This window comes from Sceloporus occidentalis, unplaced genomic scaffold (assembly GCF_023333645.1).
Source record: "Sceloporus occidentalis isolate IW3139 unplaced genomic scaffold, rSceOcc1.0.p SCAF_160, whole genome shotgun sequence".
Classification (NCBI taxonomy): domain Eukaryota; kingdom Metazoa; phylum Chordata; class Lepidosauria; order Squamata; family Phrynosomatidae; genus Sceloporus; species Sceloporus occidentalis.
Genome location: NW_028317140.1, coordinates 132,501 through 156,898, shown reverse-complemented (window position 1 = coordinate 156,898; position 24,398 = coordinate 132,501). Strand labels below are relative to the sequence as shown.

The 24,398-nt window shown below is 43.1% G+C and overlaps 3 protein-coding genes across 3 annotated transcripts; 2 read left to right on the top strand and 1 right to left on the bottom strand.

Moving 5' to 3' along the window:
* Positions 1 to 6,026: 6,026 nt before the first annotated feature.
* Positions 6,027 to 6,941, bottom strand: LOC149279795 (transmembrane protein 171-like). The gene has a single exon (XM_089500787.1). The coding sequence runs from the start codon at positions 6,939 to 6,941 to the stop codon at positions 6,027 to 6,029; it is 915 nt and encodes a 304-aa protein (XP_089356913.1).
* Positions 6,940 to 17,777, top strand: LOC149279794 (glycerophosphodiester phosphodiesterase 6-like). The gene is made up of 10 exons (XM_089500786.1): positions 6,940 to 6,968; positions 7,800 to 7,859; positions 12,108 to 12,258; positions 13,211 to 13,435; positions 13,721 to 13,878; positions 15,174 to 15,321; positions 15,528 to 15,610; positions 16,141 to 16,154; positions 16,978 to 17,030; positions 17,610 to 17,777. The coding sequence occupies exons 1-10, from the start codon at positions 6,940 to 6,942 to the stop codon at positions 17,775 to 17,777; spliced, it is 1,089 nt and encodes a 362-aa protein (XP_089356912.1).
* Positions 17,778 to 18,224: 447 nt separating this feature from the next.
* On the top strand, positions 18,225 to 22,567 carry LOC149279793 (transmembrane protein 171-like). The gene is made up of 2 exons (XM_089500785.1): positions 18,225 to 18,299; positions 21,638 to 22,567. The coding sequence occupies exons 1-2, from the start codon at positions 18,225 to 18,227 to the stop codon at positions 22,565 to 22,567; spliced, it is 1,005 nt and encodes a 334-aa protein (XP_089356911.1).
* Positions 22,568 to 24,398: the final 1,831 nt, after the last annotated feature.

Genomic DNA, 24,398 nt, shown 5'->3' with positions numbered 1-24,398 from the left:
CTTCTTTCTCCTGCTGCCCCAGAGCCTGGATGTTTTTCTCGTTGGAGCTACACGGTTCGGAGAAACCTGTGCTGGTTCTTGGGCATCTTGTTGTCTGCTTTGCCCTCAGGCACAGGCTGCTCTCCTCCCTCTCATTAGCAGTACGCTTGGTCCTCTTCCCCGCTTTTCCTCTTTCTTCCTTGTTACTGCTACTCTCTTTCTTCCTTTTGTTGACCGGGTCTGTACTGGCCAAGTGCTCCTTGTTCTGACCCTCAGTCTTTTTAGCGGTTTTGGTGAAAGCTGTTTTGACTCTTTTGAAAAACGTCCTCACTTTTCTGGGGCAGCATCTCCTTACAATCCACCTCAGTCCATGGAGTAGACAGCAGTCCCCCATAGCTCTCCTTTTTAAAAGGTTCTACTTTTAAATCTCCTCAATCTCTGATGCCGTTGGTAACAACACTTCAAGTCCGCTATGAATAGCTGCTTACAAGTGCGAGCGCCCAACTACACTGAGCAAGCAGAGGAGCGCGCTCCGGCTTTACAGTGTTGTGATGTCACAGACATGTATGATGTCACAATTCACTCACCCGCATAGTGAGGGTTCCGTGCTTCTGCTTTATGGATGTAAATACTCTGGTGGATTTCTTCTAATTTATTGATGGGGCATTTTTGTATCCATCATATAAAATGACCGGGGTGTTAATGTTTGGTGAATTTAAATGCTGCATATAAATGTTTCCCCGCATGAAAAACCCATAAATCCTCTTACTTTCTATTATTTTTACCGATTTGCCTCTTTTCGTGGCGTCCCAATTTTGAGCCCTAACTTCTTTTAATCTCCTGTTCGTCGTGGTGTTAAAAATCCTTCACTATTATTACAGTAAAAGTTTGTTTTTGGGGTTTCTTTATATGCCGGGCAGCTGCATATTCGCCGTTTGTCTGAGTTCTGTCTCTGTTATTTCAGACAATGTCCTTTAGAAGCCCCCGGACTCCGTATCATACGGCCTGCGGGGAACCAGACGATGTCTTACAGGGACTTTCAGTAAATGAGGAATTGGACTTTTAGATATTAAGGCTTTAGTTCCACTGCCGTAAATAATCAGCCCATAGAACCACATGAGATAAAAGCCACTTTTCTTTAATGCTAAGCAGCCTTATTGTATATCCGGCCCGTGACGTATTCTGGCCGCGTTTTACTCTTTATATTTTGGTGCTAATAAATCCTATTTAATAACATGAAAATGGTTGAATATTAAACTTGGAAATAATTGAGTCTTTGGCAGGTACACAAACACACAAAAAGAGGAATATTGGTTAAACATGATTGAGTCTTTATGGGGTAAAACACCCTTTTGTTATAAATTTAACTGCAAAACTGTACAAAGCGGTGCAGGACTGAAGAAAGGTGCGTTTTATGTCTTATTGCCCCAGTAAATATCATATAACTGCAGTCCAGGTGTAATAGAGGCTGTTGGCAGGGTGAGGTGTAGAAATGGTATAAATGGGCTGGTTGGGCAGATAAGTGATGTGGGTAGTTGTGGCAGGTAGGGGACGCCAACCTCTGTATTTACCATTTTTACAACCTTATTGACTATGATGGCGCTATATCATTAACATAATTATAATGCCATGCGGGAAATTAAAAAGGTCAGAGAATGCCGTTTTACCCCACGCTTATTTTTATTAGGGGTAAACAGGAATAAATTCAACAATTACATCTGAGAAAAAAGTATAAAGAGAGACAAATCGAGAAACAACTCATTTTTATTTTCGTTTAATAAAAGTATTGAAACTCTGAACATTAGAAAGCTCCAATAATAATTATTTTCCCAGTTTGCCTCCTGCAGTCGGTTTTGAAAGCGAAGAGGATACGGCAGAGATGGCCGATTTTCCGCGGCCGGAGCGCAGGGAAGTCCGGCTCAGAGACCAGAACATGTTCCGTCTCCCGGCTGAGGAGGCATCATAGAGACGGCGCGGCCAAAAGGGATTCCCAGTCTGCAGGAGACGGCAACCGGAACGTTACTTACAGAAGTATCCAGATCTGGGAAGTAATTTTGTTACATTGTTATATTGCGTGATAAGCGTTACTATAAGTGTTATTTCGTATCTTTTGGGGGGAGGGGCGGTTGGAGTCCAGTACGTCTCCTGCCCTCCAAGTTGATTTTGTGTAAATCGGCACCAAGCCGGCTGAATGCGCCCCCTTACATTTTCGGGTAATTCTTGTGTCTAGAAAGGACTTCAGCATCCGGACATCTTATGCCGTGACAGTATATCGATCGCCGCTCACAAGGAGAAGCCGACAGGCGACGGTCCGGGTGGTTTTGGAGCAATGGAGATGGAAACGTAGTATTTGGGAGCAGATAAGAACCAATCGGGCGTCTGCTCTGCCTGTTTTCCTGATTAGTTCCCGTTCATAGTCATATCCAATGCATGTTTCCATCCCCTTACTGTATTACCCTCTACCACTTCTGCTGGAACGTCGTTCCACTGATCTACCATCTCTACCTTCTCAGTAAGGTACAGGAAGAAGCCTCCTGGCTCCAGCTCCACAGGTGACGTCCACCATCTCTGGAAGACCCCAGCACCGCAGGTCCGCCTGACTGCGAGGGACCCTCTTATCTACAGGCCAATTCTTTCATTATTACGGACCAAAGACGCCGACTCAGCCATTCCCGATTTCGTTGCAGCTGAGTGGGGGACGCTGTAGAGGGGGTCTTGGCTGATGCTGAGGGCCCCTTCTACCTTTTATTGGGCGTATCGATGCCCTTAATATTGTAAGGGGCGTCCTTAGTATTCTTCCTCTACCATTAAGTTATATTTCATTCTACACAATATTTATTTACTATTTTTTATGATTATACCTGGATCTTTTTAATACCAACTGGAGGATCCATTTAAGGTTATATAATATTTTATATATTATTTTCACTTATTATAAGGGGCACAGGCGTCTATTTCTGTTTATTATTAAAGAAGACACTGACATCGCTGGCCATTCCTAGCAGATCTGGTGTTATTCCTCCCCGGGGTTCACTTCCATCAGGCAGAAGACTTATTGGACTTAATTCCACATATATATATATATATATATATATATATATGTGTGTGTGTGATATATTATATATATATGTGTGTGTGTAATATATTATATATATATTTATGTGTGTGTCTGTGATATATTATATATATATATATATATATATATGTGTGTGTGATATATATATGTGTGTGTGATATATATATATATGTGTGTGTGATATATTATATATATATGTGTGTGTGATATATTATATATATGTATATATGTGTGTATAATAAATATATATATTGGTTTCAGGGAATTATTACGTTTGTATTAGAATCCAGTTATTCTTTAATAAATATTTTTTCTATATTTGGTTTAATATTGATGCAGTAGTCCCTTGATCAGGTAAACTCTTATACTAATAGCTCTATTCTTATTTTCCGATAGAAAGTCCGCACCGGATATCCGGCTCAACATCAGCTGTTTGAAGGGTCATTTTTTGTTTTGTATAAAAGGAGGACGCCGGCCGGCAGCGACATCCCGGTTGTTTTTGAGCTGAGCCTTCCTGACTGGCAGAGAATAATAAAACATCAACACCGTGCAAGAAGCCGCCCGTCTCTGGATGCAGTTCGGTAGGAATATACACTTTGGTTTTTTTTGAGAAACTCCCCTCCTCTATAATCCGGCCTCAAATAGAGATCGGGTTATAATTCTAGAATCCAGATCCCCCGCAGCGCTGCTGGAGACCTGGATTCTCCTTTCTGTCAGCCGGTGAGGGTCCGTGCCATGCGCGGAGACATCCTCTGCTTCTCCCCTCCCCTCCACTTTGCTTCTCCCTTCCACTTCCGCTGGGGCTTCTGTTACTGAACGCCGGCGTCACGTGACCTTCCATTGACCATATATTTATATATATATATTTATATTTTATTGTGCATTATCTATTCTTTTTTGTCTATATTAATGAAAGCATATTTTTATACCTATTTTAGCGCTGTCAGTTTTTCTTATGTCAGGGGGGTATAAAGCATCTCAGGGAGCACAGTGGCATCTCAGTGGCATATAGGGGGTAAAAGGCATATCAAGGCACAGTGGCATATCAGGGCTTTAAGGCATATCAGGGGACAGAGTGGCATATAGGGGGCTATAAGGCATATCAGGGGACAGAGTGGCATATAGGGGGGTATAAGGCATTTCTGAGGCAGAGTGGCAAGCTGGGGGTGAGATTGCATAACTGGCGTCAGGTTGGCAAATAAAAGAAAATATAAACAAGAGGCATTTTTCTCCATAATAGTTTTTATTAAATATGAAAAAATAGTTTACATGAATTAATATTTACTAGTAAAACTTTTTTGGGTATTTTGGTAAAGCTTAGTTTGAGAAATAATGTGTTTTGGGTTCTTGTACCTGTAAAATATAGCTTTAATTATTATGTCAGTAAAATAAGAAGGCGGATAGAGAAATGCCAGTGTGATAAAGAGATGAAAGTGTTAATGACAAATCTTAATTTAAATTATACGTTTTTATTTTAAATAAATGAAAAATGTGCATTTTTTTTTTTATCCGAAAAAATAATCGGCCAACGAATAGATTATGAAAGTAATCGTTAGTTGCAGCCCTAGTATACATATATATATAAATAATAGAATAGCTTGCGATCGCCCACGGGGTCACGAGTCCTTTGTAGGCTCCTCGGGGGGAGTGCATCCTGGAACACGCGTACCCCTCGTTGGTCTTTTGTTCTGTACACTTTCATTAAGGGGAACTGATGATGTTTTATGGAACTTCTTTTATTAACACAATGAATCATTTTATATATATTTTGGATATAAATCAAAAAATATATCTCTTTTGGACATTTTTAGTTTAAAGGGATTTTTTATGTGATTGAGGATGAGATCTGTGGCAAAAAGTGACAAAGATTAATATATCCGATACCCATCATATTAATATATAATACCCATCATGAAGATCCCTTCTCCTCCTACCATCCTTACAGCGGCTGCACGAACCAATCAACAACAACCAGCCACTTATAAGGGAGCGATAACTTAATAGGGAGGAATAATCTTACAGCAAAGGAACGTAGCGGCAATTACTATCATTAGGAGCTTTTATCCATCATGGCAATCTAGAGATTTGTTTGCAGATTCTACAAACATAACAGGAACATTCAAAATTGAGAAAACAATAGGTAAAAGTGTACATGCGCTACAACACTCTGTGGGAATCCCACGTTCCCACACTTCAACAAGATAAAAAGACAGATATTGGTGGTGCAACGACAGAAGTAAATATGAACGTAACTAACCCTCACCCCAATGGGTTATATAGAATAAATGGCATTAAAAAAAATAATAATAATTAATAATAATATAATAAATATAATAATAGTGCACTCTGTATGATAAAAGCAACATTTAAAAAAATAAATTATAAAAAACATTCTGATGAGTCAGACAAAGACTGACTCAAATCATCAGCGCCTGGTGTGATTAGGGATCACGCACCCAACTGTATTTGAATGGAAATATCTTGCCTAGAGCCGGTAACCTGGCTCCAGGGATAAAGAACACGGTGCTGACTTAGGGCAGGACTCCCCCTTTAAGGTGATGGACAGCAGAGTGGATCCAGCAGAGTGTATGGCGTATATGTATATAAACACATTGATCTCACATGTAAGAGATTTATGTTATAGATTCCATACGATAATGTGACCTCGTACACGCGGTATATCCAACACACACACAAACGCACACAGATACTGTTTGAGGGGCAACCATGAAAAGATGTCATTTTATTTATCCGTTATTTAAGGTGGAAGTCTCACGGGGGGGAAAAAAACATTTCAACAGGCGTCATGTACGGTGCCGGCACTGACCAAAAACCCGGTCTGATTTCAGTCCTTTATCTGCAGACCTGGATATTGTCAGATGTGATGTTTTGGGTGACGCTTCCGGCTCAAACTCTGTACTGAGTCGAAATGTTAGAAAAAAAAACCCCCAATAGTTCAGTCTTTCAACGTTTAGGGTCCTGGTGCGAGCTCATAGTCACTCGACTCCGATGATTGGGAAAACGAGTAATACGATGATGATGATGATGATGAGCTCTCTTCAGGATCCGGCTGAGAAGGGCATATGTCCTCATATCTTGGAGGTGGCTCCGAAGGGATAGGCTCGTTGATGTATTCTATTCTCGGCCCCCATCGCCATGGAACGGTGTGTATGTCTTCCCCGTCGCTTCCGCCGGAATCACGGTCGCCCCTTTCAAACAGGACGCTGTCGTAGGAAGGAGGGTCCCTGCTCATTGGCCAATCATCTCCTCCTGCAAAAGGTGGAGGTGGGGCTGACGGGACCGTGAAGACTTCGTCACCCACACTTACAGGAAGCGGCTGATATCTGCAGGCTTCTGGGTCCTCCTCAGAGTCGCCGTCCCGACGGTTTTTACTCAGACAGATAGCCAGGCAGTAACACAAGACGATTAGTATGATTACGATTGTCTGCAGTAAGGGAGTTTCACAGACTTTAGGGGGTTTGTCTGTGTTGGATACCGGCTTGCAGGCTGGAAACACAAGTCCTGGGATACTAATCAGTACCCCGCAAGCCAGTAACAGGATCCCGAGTATTACGAACTGCACAAACTGCCGGCTTTTCCCGCAGATGAAGCTGCTATCTGGATCCGTCGGGTCTCCTTCTAATTCCCTCCTTCTCCTCTCTCGTTGGGCAGTAAACTCTGCCATCATTAAATATGCCAGCCCTATCCCGGCAAGTACCGGGCCCGTCGCCTTGTAGGTGATACAGCTGTCGGACTGGCATGTCGCGAACCCATAGACAGAAAGTAGAGATCCGCCGCATAAGAGCGCCCAGCCAAACACAAACAGCGTGAATGTTATTCTGCTGCTTGTGCCAGGGCTAGGAGTGCCGGAGCAAGTGCGCTCCATGACGGCTGAAACGTGTACCTGTCGGGGGTCAGTCAAAGATGTTCAGGTGCAGAGACTCGCACCTATGTGCCGGCTATTGCGTGCACACGAATGAAGGCCTTTTAATCTCTGCCTATTTTGTCTTTTTAAAGTCAATTGAAAGCTCCGTTTCGCTCCCTGTCGTGGACAGGTAACTGTTATGCTCAGTACTGCTACTGCTCACAATCTGAAACAACCAGAGTGTCTGGATGCGCTTTTACAGAACATCACAGCATTGTGATGTCACAGCACTATGACATCACAGTCAGGGCAGGCTGTACCACAGTGCAAAGGCCATGGGGGTGTTCTGTCCTGCTTCCAAATACCAATACAGCTGCCGCTTTCACAAATGACAGTGTTTTATTCCACAACCCCGCCTCCTAACACGAAGTGGTTTCTTCCAAAGAGACTTTCTGCAGTCATAAGAAGTAAGGGCTTCTTTTGACGTTGCGCATGCTTCATAGAAATACTTGTGACTTGTTAATAGATGACAATGTTGAGGATATTTGGACAGAAGAATAAACACTGTTTAACGTAATAAAAGACAATTAACCCTTTAAGCACCAGACTGGTTTTTTTTGTTACCTTTCGTGACCGAGGATGTTTTGACACTTTGGCGGAGCTCGTGTTTAGCTGTAATTCTCTTCATTTAGTGAACCCATGCAAGTTTCATATATATCATATTTTTTTTCAGGACAATTGTCATCTAATTTTAAAAACATTGATGAAAATTGAAAAAAGACCTTTTTTTTTCAAGCATCAATGTCATATGTTACAGCCTATGCCCCGGAGTATGCGGGCTGTATCCACTAAATGACTGTGGCTGCCTTATCCATACAGGTACATGGACAGGCTGCCTGCGGGAGACGGAAGCCGCAAGGGCGCCCCCTCCCACCCCCTGTAAGTTATTCAGTCACGTGTCTTTCGATGGAAAGTGAGTTAATGCAGCCAGTTAATGCAGTTCATAGGTATCCCATCCCCGCCATTGCGATAACATATAATATATAACGTGTATCCCTTCCGCTGGGGCTTCTATGATGGAGCTCTGGAAGGTAACGTCACGCTGGCGCTCCACCATAAAAGCCCCGGCGGAAGTACCGGCAGCAGCGGAGGTTGTCGCGCAGACGTCCACCGACTGCCAGAGAGGAGCATCCCCACGCACCACTACAGGGGACCTGGATATTCCTTTTTGGCAGCCGTTGGGCGTCTGGGGACATCCTCTGCTGCTGCCGGAACTTCCACTGGGGCTTCTATGATCGTCACATGACCTTCCGGTGCTCGGCCATAGAAGCTCCAGTGAAAGTGCCGTCCACCAGCAGAGGTTTATCTACATGCATCGCAAAAACGTTCACCCACTAGACACTCCCTAGTGGGAGCACGGGGGGCAAATCTGGGGGGGCTCAGAGTGGCATACCACATACCTTCCGGCTGTATTCTCTTTAATTGTCGGAATGTTGTAAATGTTGCACACGTCATGCCTCCGACGCTCTTGTGTTATCAGGCAGAACGTTCTAGAAGGGTCTCATGGAGACTCGCTGACCACGAGGTGGGGCACCTGCTGACCCCCGTCCTCCATCTCCGGGAGAAGTTGCACCCCCAGCGGTGTATTCTCTTACCTAGGTTGAGTTGGCCACGGGTAGCAGTTCCAGGGAGCGGCAGCCCCTCTTCCACAGAACTGGGGGCCAGATCACCCTATAAGCCGATCAGGCTGCCCAGGGGACCACTTCTCGTTGGGCCAGATCGGGAGATCAGATAACTCCCTGGGAAGCAGTAGATTTGTGCAAATGGACCAAAAACAATTTGGACAATTTTTTCATTTAGTTTTCTGGCAACGAATTTCGGTTCGGACTGTTAGGGATATTAATGAGACAAAATAGGCAAAACCAATATTTCGTCACACACACAAAATAACGACGCTATCAAATATTGGAGGACCACATCCACAATATGAATTTAAGGAGATACCCTATATTTTATCTCCGATCCTAAATTCTTTCAGATCGCCGAAAATTATAATTCAAATTAGATAGATATCGCCACGATAGTCAATCAAAAATATTTATTTATTGTGAATACAATTTATAAAATCTATATATGGGTCACGCAGTGCATAATATAAAACACAAAGTTCTTAAAACATGTCAAAATTGAATCAATTCAAATACAATATATTATCGATAGTTATCAATATGAATTAGTACTATATGAGTCTAACACACAATTAATTTCCAGTCCACTCAGCAACCAAAAATTGATAATAATCAGGGCAGTAATAAAAATATCACTATCTCTCTAATATTAGTTCAATTAATATAACAAATTAAAAACTAATTTAATAATGTCTACGAGTATTAGTGAAATTCCTAATAGATGCAAATGATGTCAAACTTCATCTATAGGTAAAAATACCTTTTCATTATTGTTATTATCACGGGTTATAAGCTGCAGTCTCACAAGCCGCCATATACAATAATGCAATATAGTACTTCCCAGAAACAGGGAATTCTATACGAAGAAGACAAAATTCATCTCTATTCAGAATAATAAAACAATTATAATTACCACCACTTGTTGCTGTTGTCCAACTGGTACTTGTAGAAGTTAATCCAGGTTCATTGGCAAAAAATTAAGTGGAAAAGAAAATAACTTTCTACCAGTTATATAGGTTAGAACTCAAAGTAACTCCAAGAGTGAAATATGGTGCCAGAATCTTAAGATTCCCATCCTCTGGGGTAAATTTGGTGAATAAGTCCGCCAGGGTCTGTCCATTTCAGGGTGCGATCTTTTTTTTCTCTCTCTTTTTTCCTCCCTTTTTTATTAAAGACATCAGCTTTTAAAAACAGGGCTCATTATCATAGCCTCCACCTTTTGGTAGGAATTCTCCAATCATAACGGTGGGTTTTACCCATTATAATTAGGATTTTTACTCATATTTACACCGTTGTAATTTCTTAATTTACCTGTGAGAGACGCTCTGGTCTAAGAATTAACTTAAAACCATTAAATATGTGTTTGGAATTTTTCCTTGGTTACCCTAATCGCCAGGTGTTACCTCCTAGATAGTAACTCAGGCCTTGGTAGTCTTACCATGTATCCCCCATTCCAAGTTACATTTCTAAAGATATGCAGCGTCTACTCCTTAACTTTCTCATGGAAGATAACATTAATTGTATCATACATACTGAAACATCTCTATACATGAATACTTCTTTGTTCTCTATTATAGAGGGAACAAGGACAAAAACAAATAATCACTATATGATCAAATAAAATAAAATGGCTCTGACTTCATTTTGTTTTCATGTAAAATACATATATATATGGAATACATTTTTTCCATCATAAAATATCTGACAGGGGTAAAGATGGCACAGGCAAGCTTTTTGGGGTAAAGGTGGCACAGGCAAGCTGTTTGGGGAGGAAAGGCAGCACTCACAAGCAGTTTGAGGGCAAAGCTGGCATTGTGGGACGTGCTGCTTGGTGAAGTTGACTGGTCTGGGGCACTATGTGGTTTCTAGTAATGCCGCTGCTTCGAGTCCCGCGCCAGTTCTAAAGTCAGATAGAGCAGTGGCATGAAGTGAGAGTGGAGTGAAACTATATTCACTGAAATGTGTTTAATGCTGGTAAATCCCGTAGATTCCTTTTTTTTTTCTCATGTTTTCTTTAAATGTTTTGTTTCTACAAAAGGAGGTCTTTAAAAAAAAAAAACATCCATTACTGACGATCGTGCCCTAAAAATACACGTTTGTGTGGGCGGCTCGCTCTATAACAGCCGCAGCGAGCGAGATCTATACGAAACCGCGGCTTGGCCAGCTTCTCAGCGTTTCCACGTTGATGTTTTCTCTGCGTGATCCCATTGTACGGCGCTGCGGAATATGGCGGTGCTATATCACTCAATTATTGCAGAATAGCTAATGATTCCTCTTTGCTGGTGAATCTCCTTAACATATTGCTTGAAAATGTCACAGTTTTGTTGTGTTTTGGCACCAAATGCTTCTGCTTTCTACTTTACTGAGAGGGTGGGAGATAAGTGGAACGGCTTCCCAGCAGAGTTGGTGCAGGAAATCAAATTTCATTACATTCTTTAAGGCAAAAAATATATACCCCCCCAGCGCTGTATGCAGTTATACATTTTGTATCTCATTTTGCCCCAATAATCTCCCTTTATCTGCAGACCTGGAGCCGCCGTTGCTGTCAGTCATGTGATATTTTGGGTGCCTTTTCCGGCTCAAACCCCACACTGAGCTGACGCTTTATGGCGATGATAATGAAGTCCGTTCCTCCATAGACTTTCATTAGTTAGAGAGTCTAGCTGGGTGATTAAGACTGAGCCATTCTCTTGTTCCCCACAGGCAGTATGATAAAGAGTCGGGGGGGGTTAGTAGATCGGGGATCAGATAACAGAGCGATAATCATAGAAACGGCTGATATGCAGCTGCCTTAAAACATTATATTATGGGGTAAAAAACTACAACTGGGGTAAAAAAACAAAACAGAGCGAGATTTCTGAAAATGTGTTTTTTTATCTGATACGGGGAATAAAGCTATGATGATTCTGATGGATATTGAAATACTCGGTTTAACCCCAAACCTCTGCTGTGAGAGGAGTCCCCGGGTCGGATATTTCCACCCCGTGTATTTCTGGATAGACCGCGTTTAATTATCCGCCACCAGTTAAGGATATAAAAAGATTTGGGTTCTATAAATGTTTTTGCCTCCTGCAATTTAGGATAAAAGAGGAAACTTTGTATATTCTTAGATTAAAAAAAAACACATTTCTGCGTCTGCTTACGGTGCAAATCTTACTGTAATATAAATCTAATAATAAATAATATTTATTTTCATCATTGTTTGCGTTTAACTGCCCCAGACGCTGCCCCTCCCCCTCGGGGGGGAACCTTTATGGGCTCCTAAAATTCTAAAGCATTTTACTGGTCGAGGTCGCAGGAGTTTAATTAGATTCACTTGCAGCTGCCCTCAGATTCCTGTCATCGATTGGCTGTTTAAATTCACTCACTGTATTAGCCTCTACCACTTCCCCTGGGAGTCTGTTCCACACATCTACCATAAAGCTTATACCTCTTATGCTTTACTCTTCAGGAATACAATGTAACAAGCTTTCTTGTGAATGTTTTCCTCTCCCTTCAGCCTTGATGGAGTGCCGTTTCTGATGCACGACCGCACTTTGAAGAGAACGACCGATGTACAAGACGTCTACCCCGACTTGGCCGAGGTCAACGCTGCCACGTTATCCTGGGACAAGCTTTCGCAGCTCAATGCCGGCAGCTGGTTCCTGAAGGTACTGGGTTTTTGCGTCTGTCTTGTTGCCATCCGGCGGCTTTTATCGTCGCTGTAATATTCGGATCTGTCATCATAAGAATGACTGTATAGATCAAAAACTGGCGCTAGAAAATGTTACTGATCGAATGACACGGATGGCCTCTGGAATCAGCCGTTGGTGGCCCTGCAGAGTTTTTCCCCGAGCGCCTCTGCTTTCAGACTGGCGTGTCATTGGCCGAGGAGGGTCCAGCCTCCCACCAACCACTGAGTTGAGAGAGGGATTCCTTGAGCAAGATGCACAGATCAAATGTCCCATGATCCCTCAGTGCGGACTGTATCGGAATTCTCCCGTCACCCCGAGCAGGAAGTTGGAAGCCGCTTCCTGTTCTCTCCGTCCCCTCAGCCTGAGCAGGAAGTTGGAAGCCCCTTCCTGTTCTCTCCCTCCCGTCAGCCCGAGCAGGAAGTTGTAAGCCGCTTCCTGTTCTCTTCCTCCCGTCAGCCCGAGCAGGAAGTTGTAAGCCGCTTTCTGTTCTCTCCATCCCGTCAGCCCAAGCAGGAAGTTGGAAGCCCCTTCCTGTTCTCTCCCTCCCGTCAGCCCAAGCAGGAAGTTGTAAGCTGCTTCCTGTTCTCTCCGTCCCGTCAGCCCGAGAAGGAAGTTGGAAGCCTCTTCCTGTTCTCTCCCCATGTTGTTTTAGCGGACGGCGCAGAAGCCTCTAGCGCTAGAGATTGTTTCCAGCCGCGCAGGTCCCTCCGTAACGCTATTATCACAGATATCACAGGGTGCGGGGCGATTTACATCCTGTGATGGGGCAGCAAGATGGCGGCTCCTGCATACAGGAAAATGAGGAGCATTCCGCCACTTGCTTTTGGGGAACCCAGGCGTCAGACAGATGTGTTAAATTGTTAGCCATGCGCGAGGAACCTCATGGGGACGATATAAATGACCTCTCCTGTTCCTCCCTACTTTCCAGAACAAGCCTTTTTCCAACGTGGCGTCTCTGACACCGGAAGATCGGAAAAGAGCGTTAAACCAGTCGATTTACAAACTGAGCGATTTTCTGGAACTGGCTCATTGGAATAATAAGAGTGTTGTGTTCGACCTCTACCGGCCCCCAGACGGCCATCCCTACAGCGATTCCTGGACTGGCCAGATCGTGAAGGTCATCCTCAACGAGACGTCCATTGATCCTCGGCTGGTACAAGAGTTTTTTTTTGCTATTATCTGCACTCATTTTAACCCCTTAATCACTGGTCTCGTCTTAGATTCAGGAGCCGTATGTCTATCCCACGCATGTTTAATACCCTCACTGTATAACCCTCTACCACCTCAGCTGGGAAGCTGTTCCCCGTATCTACAACACTTTCAGTTTCTCCTCCGTCAGCGATGTCATTGGGATTAAATAATAAGGAAATAACGTAATCAAAAAAAAAGGGAGCATCGGGGAAACCCTGCGTTCCGACTGATTATCTGTGTATTTCAGGTCTGTTGGTTAACCAATGATGTGACGTTAGATGTCCAATCCATGTCACCCGAGTTTCAGAAGACCCTGGGGGGCAAGGCACCCGTCAAAAGGCTCGTAGCCAATCGCGTTGTGAAACTCAACCTTCCATACAACGAAATGTCCTCTGACGATATCAGGTAAAAAAAAAAAAAACACGTTTGGTGGGGGGCTTTTCGCTAAGATTTGGTTAAATTGGAGGAAAATTTATGAATTTTTATTAATTTTTACAACTTAAAATGTAGTAGAATTATCCGAGCGAGTCGATGAAATGAGTAGGAAGGTCTGATGTCATTTGTAACGTCTCAAGGATGATGGATCACTAAGACGTTGACCAGGGGAGGGCTGGCAGCCTAAGGCCTGGGGGGGCAAGTCAAGTGAAGTGGCTCCGCCCCCTCGCACTCACCTTTCACCCCTCACGCTGCTCCCATCACTATGCGGCCATCAGACTGCTGGAAAACTGATCTAAACGGCCGCTGGGTGCTGATGCCGCCGGCCGGAGCTACTTTAATCCTTTTTTTTATTTATTTAATATGCCGGATCGGCTTGCCATATTAAAAATAAATAAATAAAGTATTAAAGTAGCGCCGGCCGGCAGCATCAGCACCCAGCGGCCGTTTAGATTCGATTTCCAACAATCTGATGGCCGCATAGTGATGGGAGCAGCGTGAGGGGTGAAAGGTCAGTGCGAGGGGGCGGAGCTTTCACCCCTCACGCTGCTCCCATCACTTGGCGGCCATCGCATACGGCCGCTGGGTGCTGATGCCGCCGGCCGGATCTGCTTTAATACTATTTTTTTTTTCCATTTAATAGCCGATCCGGCTTGCCATATTCAATTTTAAAAAAAAGTATTAAAGTAGCGCCGGCCGGCGGCATCAGCACCCAGCGGCTGTTTAGATTAGATTTCGGGCGGCCTGCCCCCCTGCCCCCCGGCCCAGCCCGCCCCTGACGTTGACTCAACTTCTTAGTTTTGGGACAGCCCATCTAAAAAATATTTGAATTTGCAGCTTCTTTAAAACGAATCTCCCAGCATTTTTTTTACTCCTACTAGAATCAAATTAAAAATATGTTTTCCAAAATATTGCTGTTTTCCGTTAAACTAATTGTAGTTTTTGCCCCATAATATGTTTTCAGGCAGCTGACCCCAGATCTACTTGACAAAGACCCTGACTCCTTATCATACTGCCTGTGGGAAACAATAGAATGCCTCGGTCTCATTACATTTCTGGGGATTCTGACATTTAGTTTTTTTTGGAAAGTGCAGACGTGAAAAGCTCCAGAATTGCTCCCCTGTTGTGTTGTAGAGACAGCCCTGGCACAGACAAGATTTTTTTCCCCTTGATTCTGTCCCTTTAAATCTGTTTGGCCAATCAGGGCCTTTCCAGGGTTCCCTTTAATAGTTTGCACAGAATTAACGCTCCATATTGTGACGCAGGACGTACGCCGCTGCCAATATATCCACCAATCTGTACGTGGTCAGCGAGCCGTGGCTGTTCTCTCTGGCGTGGTGCTCTGGAGCTTACTCCGTGACCACGAATGATGTGCTGGCCCTGAAACGGATGGATCGGCCGTTATTTCTCATGGTGAGTAACAACAAGTGAGCTGTCACAGTATGGATCGCTAACTGAGATAAGTTTTACTTTACTGAGAGGGTGGTAGATACGTGGAACAGCCTCCCAGCAGAAGTGATGGAGGCTAATACCGTGAGGGGATTTTTTAACATGCATGGGGCCGGCGCCTGACAGTAATTTCCACGTTTCTATGATGTGATTGCCGTATTTTTTTTCAGACTCCGGCGGAATACCGCTTAATGTGGATTCTCACAGATTCCGTTTCCGCGCTGCTGATCGCGCTGATCTTTCTTCTGCATTGGTGAGTCCGACGAGCGCCATCTAGAGGAGGCCCCGGGAATGGCTGCGTTTTGGTGGAATATGGACCGGCAGCATTTATTATCCTGACTACAAGTCCCATGTTTAGGGTGATAAATGCTATTTACCTACACTGCCTCTGGAATTGGGGTCCAGGGCCACTAACGGGAATCTTGGGGCCCTATATAAATCCTGCCTCCCATTCTATGCTCCTCCCACCACCCCATATTCCATTCGCTGCCCGGCCCCATTCTCCTCCCACTATCCTGCCCTATTGTTGATAGGAGCAACAAGGACTTAATGCCCAATAAGGGGCCACCTGGGCCCTAAAGCCTGCCAGGACCCAGACACCAGTAGCGGGCCACAATGACCAATGAGGGAGGTTGGCCCCCCGGCTAGCCAGGGCCCATATAGGGGTAGTCATTGTACCCCTGTGATGGCAGCTCCCTGTGTATATATATATACTTATATATACTGATATCCTCGCCGTTATGTATGCAGCGTCTATACCCCCTTATCTGCTTCTACTTCCAGCACCATGGACAGGGGTGAGCCACGGAGGGCGCCCACTCATGGTCAGGAGAGAAAAAGTAGCCACAACCCTCCCGTAATACGCTCCTGCTCGTAGCCGGAAGAGATAGAACGACAGAATAAGAAGATGCCCGGCATTATTCCGTTTGCAACACCCGACTCCTTTTTTCCTCCTTAATAATCAGCATAAAGCGTGAGGCTGTTGGGGAGAGCGTTTTCGGCACCAAAATGGAATTTGCTGACACGTCGGAAATATTATCCCATAATCTCATTAGCATTCCTTCCATTAACCATTTCACGCATTACCCAGTGAAAATTACCCAAAACCCGCCAAAATAACGGCGAATGTCTCAGATTCTCCAAAGGGGTCGATTAAACGCTGCCGTGACATTATATTTCTCGCTTTCCAGTTGGCGGAGGGATACGTTGTCGAAACAAAAGTATAACTCAAAGCTTTGGCACTAAAGGGGTTAATATCATCCGTACCCTGCACCATTCGCCCTCTGGTAACGTGGCATTCCGTTGCTGGACTCCGTTGTTGCCATAGTTTGGAATTCTCGCAAAATTTACCCAAACTCTTGGGTTTTCGAAAATAACAGGACTGGGTTTTGGGGTAAAAGGGCAGATTCCTGTGCTTTCTACACATTTTAAATGACCAAAGAGACCCAAAACTTTTGTATAAGGGGTGTGTGGCTGGAGGCGTGAATTCATTTCATTTATTTTTATTACACATTTTATGCTACTCGCTAACGAGGATTTCTAAGTTTGGTGTATTTATGTATTTATTTATTCATTTTGGTCTGGCCAATTCATAAATGACATTTTATCACCTTATGTCAGGTGGCGAGAGAGAGGACTATCATGTTGCCCCGAAAACAACGGCCTGCTTGAAGGTAGATTTTTATATTTCTAAGTAAAATTGTAACTTGTTTCCTTTTCAACACCAATTTAGGGCAATCTCCCTCGCTGCTTATTATCGCCCCCTGCTGGAATGATTAGAGAATGCAAATGGCATGGACCGACTCGCACAACATTGTTTTATAAAATACATTTAAATATTCTATATATGACAGACAGGACTACATTCTTTATCATTATTGTCAGGAAAAGTATAAAATCAATGTTTTTTATGCAGACTTTAAACTTACTTGTAAGGAAAATATTAAAAATCCAAATTCCAAACACAAAAATAATAATACATTTCAGGATCACAATTTAGTAAAAATGTATTTTGTTTTGTGTTAAACAAATATATATTTTAGAACCAAAGCTATTTTTGTTTCTTTAAATTTTCTGCCTTTTAATAAACATTTTTGTTTGGCTTTAAGTGGTTTTATTGAATGATGCTTACCTGTCACCTGTAACCTATGACATCACTTTCAATGGTTCCCCTTTGCAGACATCCAGATGTCTAGACATTCTAGACGTCTGATGTCACCGCAACGTCATGATGTCATGTTCTTGTTTTGCAGAGCTTGACATGTCGCTGTCAGAAGAAGGATATGGCAGAAGTCAACCCACATCTCCAGCGGTGCAATGCGACACGAAAAGCCTCGGTTGTGCCGAGACTAAATGAGGCTTCCGACTGGCGAGGTCATAATGGATCTCATATCGGTGTCGTTGGATCACAGATCACTTGAGGTCATTTTACACCATTTGGAACCATGGACACATTGAGAAGACTTCATGGAAGGGTGGGACAGTTGGGTGCGGTGGTTCTAGAGTTGTACTTGTTCTCATCTGTTGGGTTCTCCTACATCTACACTCCTCCTACTACTACACTTTTTGCTGCTATCATAGTTGTAAAGTGATGTTCACGCTGGGGTGGGATTTATTTTCTCCCCGTGAAGCTCATCCGGCCTGACATATTTTATATGCATTAGTAAGGAACCGTTAAGCAGTCATTAAATGTCACGTCCATTCGCAGCTTCCCGATGGCATAGTAATACTGACGTTCTGCACAATGCGACAAAGCCCTTTCTAGACACAAGCTAGAACGGGTGATTTGGGTTGTTTTACGATCCTACGAAGAACCCAATTTTAAGGTAATGTCATTTTAATGTAATTTTGGGTGGTCACAGGGCGGCATGGCCATCGACCAGAACTTGAGGAAACCACCAGAGAAGCTTCTAAAAGCAGCGGCCAAAGAAAAGAATCTCATTGTAAGAAACCTCCGCTCGCCCTCTGGAACGGCTCACTTTCCACGTGTCTCTCATTCTGGTGCGCCCCCAACATCCATACCACGCAGTCCGACGAGGAAAGGAAGGCTGTTGGGTGGATGTTGAACGTTGGACTTTATCCCCCCATTAATGAATCCCTAATAGAAACGACGGAGACCACTGGGAAGCATTGGGAAAGCACAACCAAAGGGTTGAATTAAGGGGTGAATTATGACATCATAGTGGAGTACTTACAAAACCCCGACAAAGAGGAAGTAGCATTTTATCACCTGGTATATTAAACGGAGCATCTTATTATAGTTTTTGGATGTTTTGTCTAAGGGTAATCAGACTTTTAGGTCAACTTAATAGTGGACTCCAATGATCGAACCCCAAGTTCCAAGTTTGCGAATTTACATAAACATAAAACCCAACGTTAAAAGGCGCACATCTGGGAAACGTTACTGTTTTACTTCCATTTCAAATATATTTATTTTTACTTCTGCTTCCCATCATGGAATCAATGATTGTTTTTAGTGTTTAATGTTCTGTTTTAATATTTGACTGTAGTTTAATAGACGGTAATTTCTATCCGCTGGTAAAAAAAAATTTCTATTTTGTACTCCAAATAGTAACGTTGCTTGCGTCAATGTGCCGCAATCTGCTGCCTCTGTCTTCCTGGTTAACAATCCGAGGATTGTGTGTAGTTTTAAGCAATTTTAGCTAGAGCTTTAACCCTTTCGTTTTTTACCGTAATCATGAATTTCTGAATTTCGTTAATGCTTAATTCAATATGATTCCGTGCACGGAGGACGAACATGATTTTTTTTTTTTTGAATAAAATATTTTTATGGATATTATAACTTTTCAATCAGTGGAAACCTCTTCTAACCTCTGGCACAGATGGATAATGGGTGTTGTAGTCTCCAGCACTTTCCTTTACGAAGTATGACTATGAATGTATTTCGTACCCCGTGTATTTTATATAATAAGCCGCTGTTGTTGTTTTTTTAAATCATTATCGAGACGCTATTTATGTGCAAAGTTCTTGCGGCTTTAGAAATTAGCATACTGATGTACATAGCAATAACGCTTTCATTATATATTATAATTTAATGTTACCGTTGGCCTTTCTGGCTTATGACATCATGGCTTGCAGCCAAAATAAAAATTGATTTTGAAATTGTAATTTCACATTTGTGTATAATTCTTTGTAGAAAATGCATCGCATTAGAGTCCGGCACAAGGAAGAGGGGTATATACCCATATATTTACCCTGGGCAGATATTAGGAATTCACCAATAAGAGCTGAGAGTGAGGTGGGGGGGGGGTTCATTCTTAGCTTTTAAACTAAGTCTGTGCCTTAAAAAAGTTCAATAAAAACGTATTTAAAAAAAAAAAAAAAAGCAAATCAGGGACATCAGCAGTTAAATACCCTCCACTGGCAGTGGGGTAACTGCAGGCCTCTGTGTGCCAGCGTGTACGTTGCAAGGGGCAATGACGGCACAGGCAGTCTGTTTGGGGGGGTGGGCAATGACGGCACAAACAATCTTTTTACACCCCCGGGGGCCGATGAAAGAATATTACATTTATATATCGGGCTGCATTACTGTATTACTTACAGGGTGTTGGAGGGGGTGTTGCAGGTAGACTGTTGAGATACCTGCATGGATAAGGCAGCCGCAGTCATTTAGGGGATAATGCCCGGATACTCCAGGGCACAGTCTGTAACACATGAGACTGATGTGTGAAAACATGGCTGTCACTCTGGTGTGTTTGTGAAGTCTGCGTTGAAACATCGTGACGCGTTCGTATCTGTGTGTATTGCGTGCAGGTATTGCGTTTGCCGCCTACAGTGAAGATGTGTAACGTATACACATACGATGCTTCCATTGGCCTAAGCACCATAATATCCACAGAGGGGGTGTTAGGTGGGAAGCTATTTTTCCTTGGAATAAGATCGGGCTATTCACTTACTCCAAAATCTATCGTATGCTAATAAATGTAGCATGGTCATTTAGATGCCGCCCGTTTCCAGTGTGAGCATTACGGATGATGGGCACTTTAGTCTCCGTGGTGTGAATACACGCGGATCTTTGCTCCTCCTAGGCAGTCGTATCTGCTGTTTCTGGGACCTTTCGAGGAATATTAGCTCTTTGGCACGCAGCAATAATCTGTAAAGGTGGCGGAATGCCAATAATCACTCAGCCAAACACATATGGAGGGGTTGAGTCTGCAGAACTTATAAAATGAGTTTTTCTGGTGGGGTTTGTAGCCACGTCTTATCTGCGTTTTTTTTTTATTATTAATCACCTCCATAATTGCCCTATGAATCCACTGTAGTTCTTGCTATCAGCTTGTGGATTGCGCTTAATAACTTTATTTGCACCCAGATATTCGTTGCACACAATAAGATAGTGTTTAACTCAAAAAAGGCCCCAAATAGCACATGAGACAGAATGACCAGATTTGGGAAAAAAATTGCATCAACATAGCAATATGCTGCTTGTACTTGCCATATAACTTGAAAAAAAACCATAAAAACATTGGATCTAAACTCAAGACAAATAGAATCTATTTAGCAGGTTTTTTAATTAGCTAAAATATTTTTCAAATAAAATGTACTCATATTTAGATCAAAAAAATTCTTCTTGTCCTGAAAAAAACCCCCAATATATAAAACTTGCGTGGGTTCCCTAAGTGGCAGAGGAGAAAATCCCAGCTAAACACGAGCGCCGTGTCAAAACATCATCGATCATGAAAGGTACAAAAAACAGTCTGGTTCTTAAGGGGTTAATTGTCTTTTATTACGTGTAAACAGGGTTTTTCTCCTGTCCAAGTATCCTCAACATTGTCATCTATTAACAAGTCACAAGTATTTCTATGAAGCATGCGCAACGTCAAAAGAAGCCCTTCTTAAGACTGCAGAAAGTCTCTTTGGAAGAAACCACTTCGTGTTAGGAGGCGGGGTTGTGGAATAAAACACTGTCATTTGTGAAAGCGGCAGCTGTATTGGTATTTGGAAGCAGGACAGAACACCCCCATGGCCTTTGCACTGTGGTACAGCCTGCCCTGACTGTGATGTCATAGTGCTGTGACATCACAATGCTGTGATGTTCTGTAAAAGCGCATCCAGACACTCTGGTTGTTTCAGATTGTGAGCAGTAGCAGTACTGAGCATAACAGTTACCTGTCCACGACAGGGAGCGAAACTGAGCTTTCAATTGACTTTAAAAAGACAAAATAGGCAGAGATTAAAAGGCCTTCATTCGTGTGCACGCAATAGCCGGCACATAGGTGCGAGTCTCTGCACCTGAACATCTTTGACTGACCCCCGACAGGTACACGTTTCAGCCGTCATGGAGCGCACTTGCTCCGGCACTCCTAGCCCTGGCACAAGCAGCAGAATAACATTCACGCTGTTTGTGTTTGGCTGGGCGCTCTTATGCGGCGGATCTCTACTTTCTGTCTATGGGTTCGCGACATGCCAGTCCGACAGCTGTATCACCTACAAGGCGACGGGCCCGGTACTTGCCAGGATAGGGCTGGCATATTTAATGATGGCAGAGTTTACTGCCCAACGAGAGAGGAGAAGGAGGGAATTAGAAGGAGACCCGACGGATCCAGATAGCAGCTTCCTCTGCGGGAAAAGCCGGCAGTTTGTGCAGTTCGTAATACTCGGGATCCTGTTACTGGCTTGCGGGGTACTGATTAGTATCCCAGGACTTGTGTTTCCAGCCTGCAAGCCGGTATCCAACACAGACAAACCCCCTAAAGTCTGTGAAACTCCCTTACTGCAGACAATCGTAATCATACTAATCGTCTTGTGTTACTGCCTGGCTATCTGTCTGAGTAAAAACCGTCGGGACGGCGACTCTGAGGAGGACCCAGAAGCCTGCAGATATCAGCCGCTTCCTGTAAGTGTGGGTGACGAAGTCTTCACGGTCCCGTCAGCCCCACCTCCACCTTTTGCAGGAGGAGATGATTGGCCAATGAGCAGGGACCCTCCTTCCTACGACAGCGTCCTGTTTGAAAGGGGCGACCGTGAATCCGGCGGAAGCGACGGGGAAGACATACACACCGTTCCATGGCGATGGGGGCCGAGAATAGAATACATCAACGAGCCTATCCCTTCGGAGCCACCTCCAAGATATGAGGACATATGCCCTTCTCAGCCGGATCCTGAAGAGAGCTCATCATCATCATCATCGTATTACTCGTTTTCCCAATCATCGGAGTCGAGTGACTATGAGCTCGCACCAGGACCCTAAACGTGGAAAGTCTGAACTATTGGGGGGGGGTTTTTTCTAACATTTCGACTCAGTACAGAGTTTGAGCCGGAAGCGTCACCCAAAACATCACATCTGACAATATCCAGGTCTGCAGATAAAGGACTGAAATCAGACCGGGTTTTTTGTCAGTGCCGGCACCGTACATGACGCCTGTTGAAATGTTTTTTTCCCCCCCGTGAGACTTCCACCTTAAATAACGGATAAATAAAATGACATCTTTTCATGGTTGCCCCTCAAACAGTATCTGTGTGCGTTTGTGTGTGTGTTGGATATACCGCGTGTACGAGGTCACATTATCGTATGGAATCTATAACATAAATCTCTTACATGTGAGATCAATGTGTTTATATACATATACTCCATACACTCTGCTGGATCCACTCTGCTGTCCATCACCTTAAAGGGGGAGTCCTGCCCTAAGTCAGCACCGTGTTCTTTATCCCTGGAGCCAGGTTACCGGCTCTAGGCAAGATATTTCCATTCAAATACAGTTGGGTGCGTGATCCCTAATCACACCAGGCGCTGATGATTTGAGTCAGTCTTTGTCTGACTCATCAGAATGTTTTTTATAATTTATTTTTTTAAATGTTGCTTTTATCATACAGAGTGCACTATTATTATATTTATTATATTATTATTAATTATTATTATTATTTTTTTTTTTAATGCCATTTATTCTATATAACCCATTGGGGTGAGGGTTAGTTACGTTCATATTTACTTCTGTCGTTGCACCACCAATATCTGTCTTTTTATCTTGTTGAAGTGTGGGAACGTGGGATTCCCACAGAGTGTTGTAGCGCATGTACACTTTTACCTATTGTTTTCTCAATTTTGAATGTTCCTGTTATGTTTGTAGAATCTGCAAAAAATCTCTAGATTGCCATGATGGATAAAAGCTCCTAATGATAGTAATTGCCGCTACGTTCCTTTGCTGTAAGATTATTCCTCCCTATTAAGTTATCGCTCCCTTATAAGTGGCTGGTTGTTGTTGATTGGTTCGTGCAGCCGCTGTAAGGATGGTAGGAGGAGAAGGGATCTTCATGATGGGTATTATATATTAATATGATGGGTATCGGATATATTAATCTTTGTCACTTTTTGCCACAGATCTCATCCTCAATCACATAAAAAATCCCTTTAAACTAAAAATGTCCAAAAGAGATATATTTTTTGATTTATATCCAAAATATATATAAAATGATTCATTGTGTTAATAAAAGAAGTTCCATAAAACATCATCAGTTCCCCTTAATGAAAGTGTACAGAACAAAAGACCAACGAGGGGTACGCGTGTTCCAGGGTGCACTCCCCCCGAGGAGCCTACAAAGGACTCGTGACCCCGTGGGCGATCGCAAGCTATTCTATTATTTATATATATATGTATACTAGGGCTGCAACCAACGATTACTTTCATAATCTATTCGTTGGCCGATTATTTTTTCGGATAAAAAAAAAAAATGCACATTTTTCATTTATTTAAAATAAAAACGTATAATTTAAATTAAGATTTGTCATTAACACTTTCATCTCTTTATCACACTGGCATTTCTCTATCCGCCTTCTTATTTTACTGACATAATAATTAAAGCTATATTTTACAGGTACAAGAACCCAAAACACATTATTTCTCAAACTAAGCTTTACCAAAATACCAAAAAAAGTTTTACTAGTAAATATTAATTCATGTAAACTATTTTTTCATATTTAATAAAAACTATTATGGAGAAAAATGCCTCGTTTATATTTTCTTTTATTTGCCAACCTGACGCCAGTTATGCAATCTCACCCCCAGCTTGCCACTCTGCCT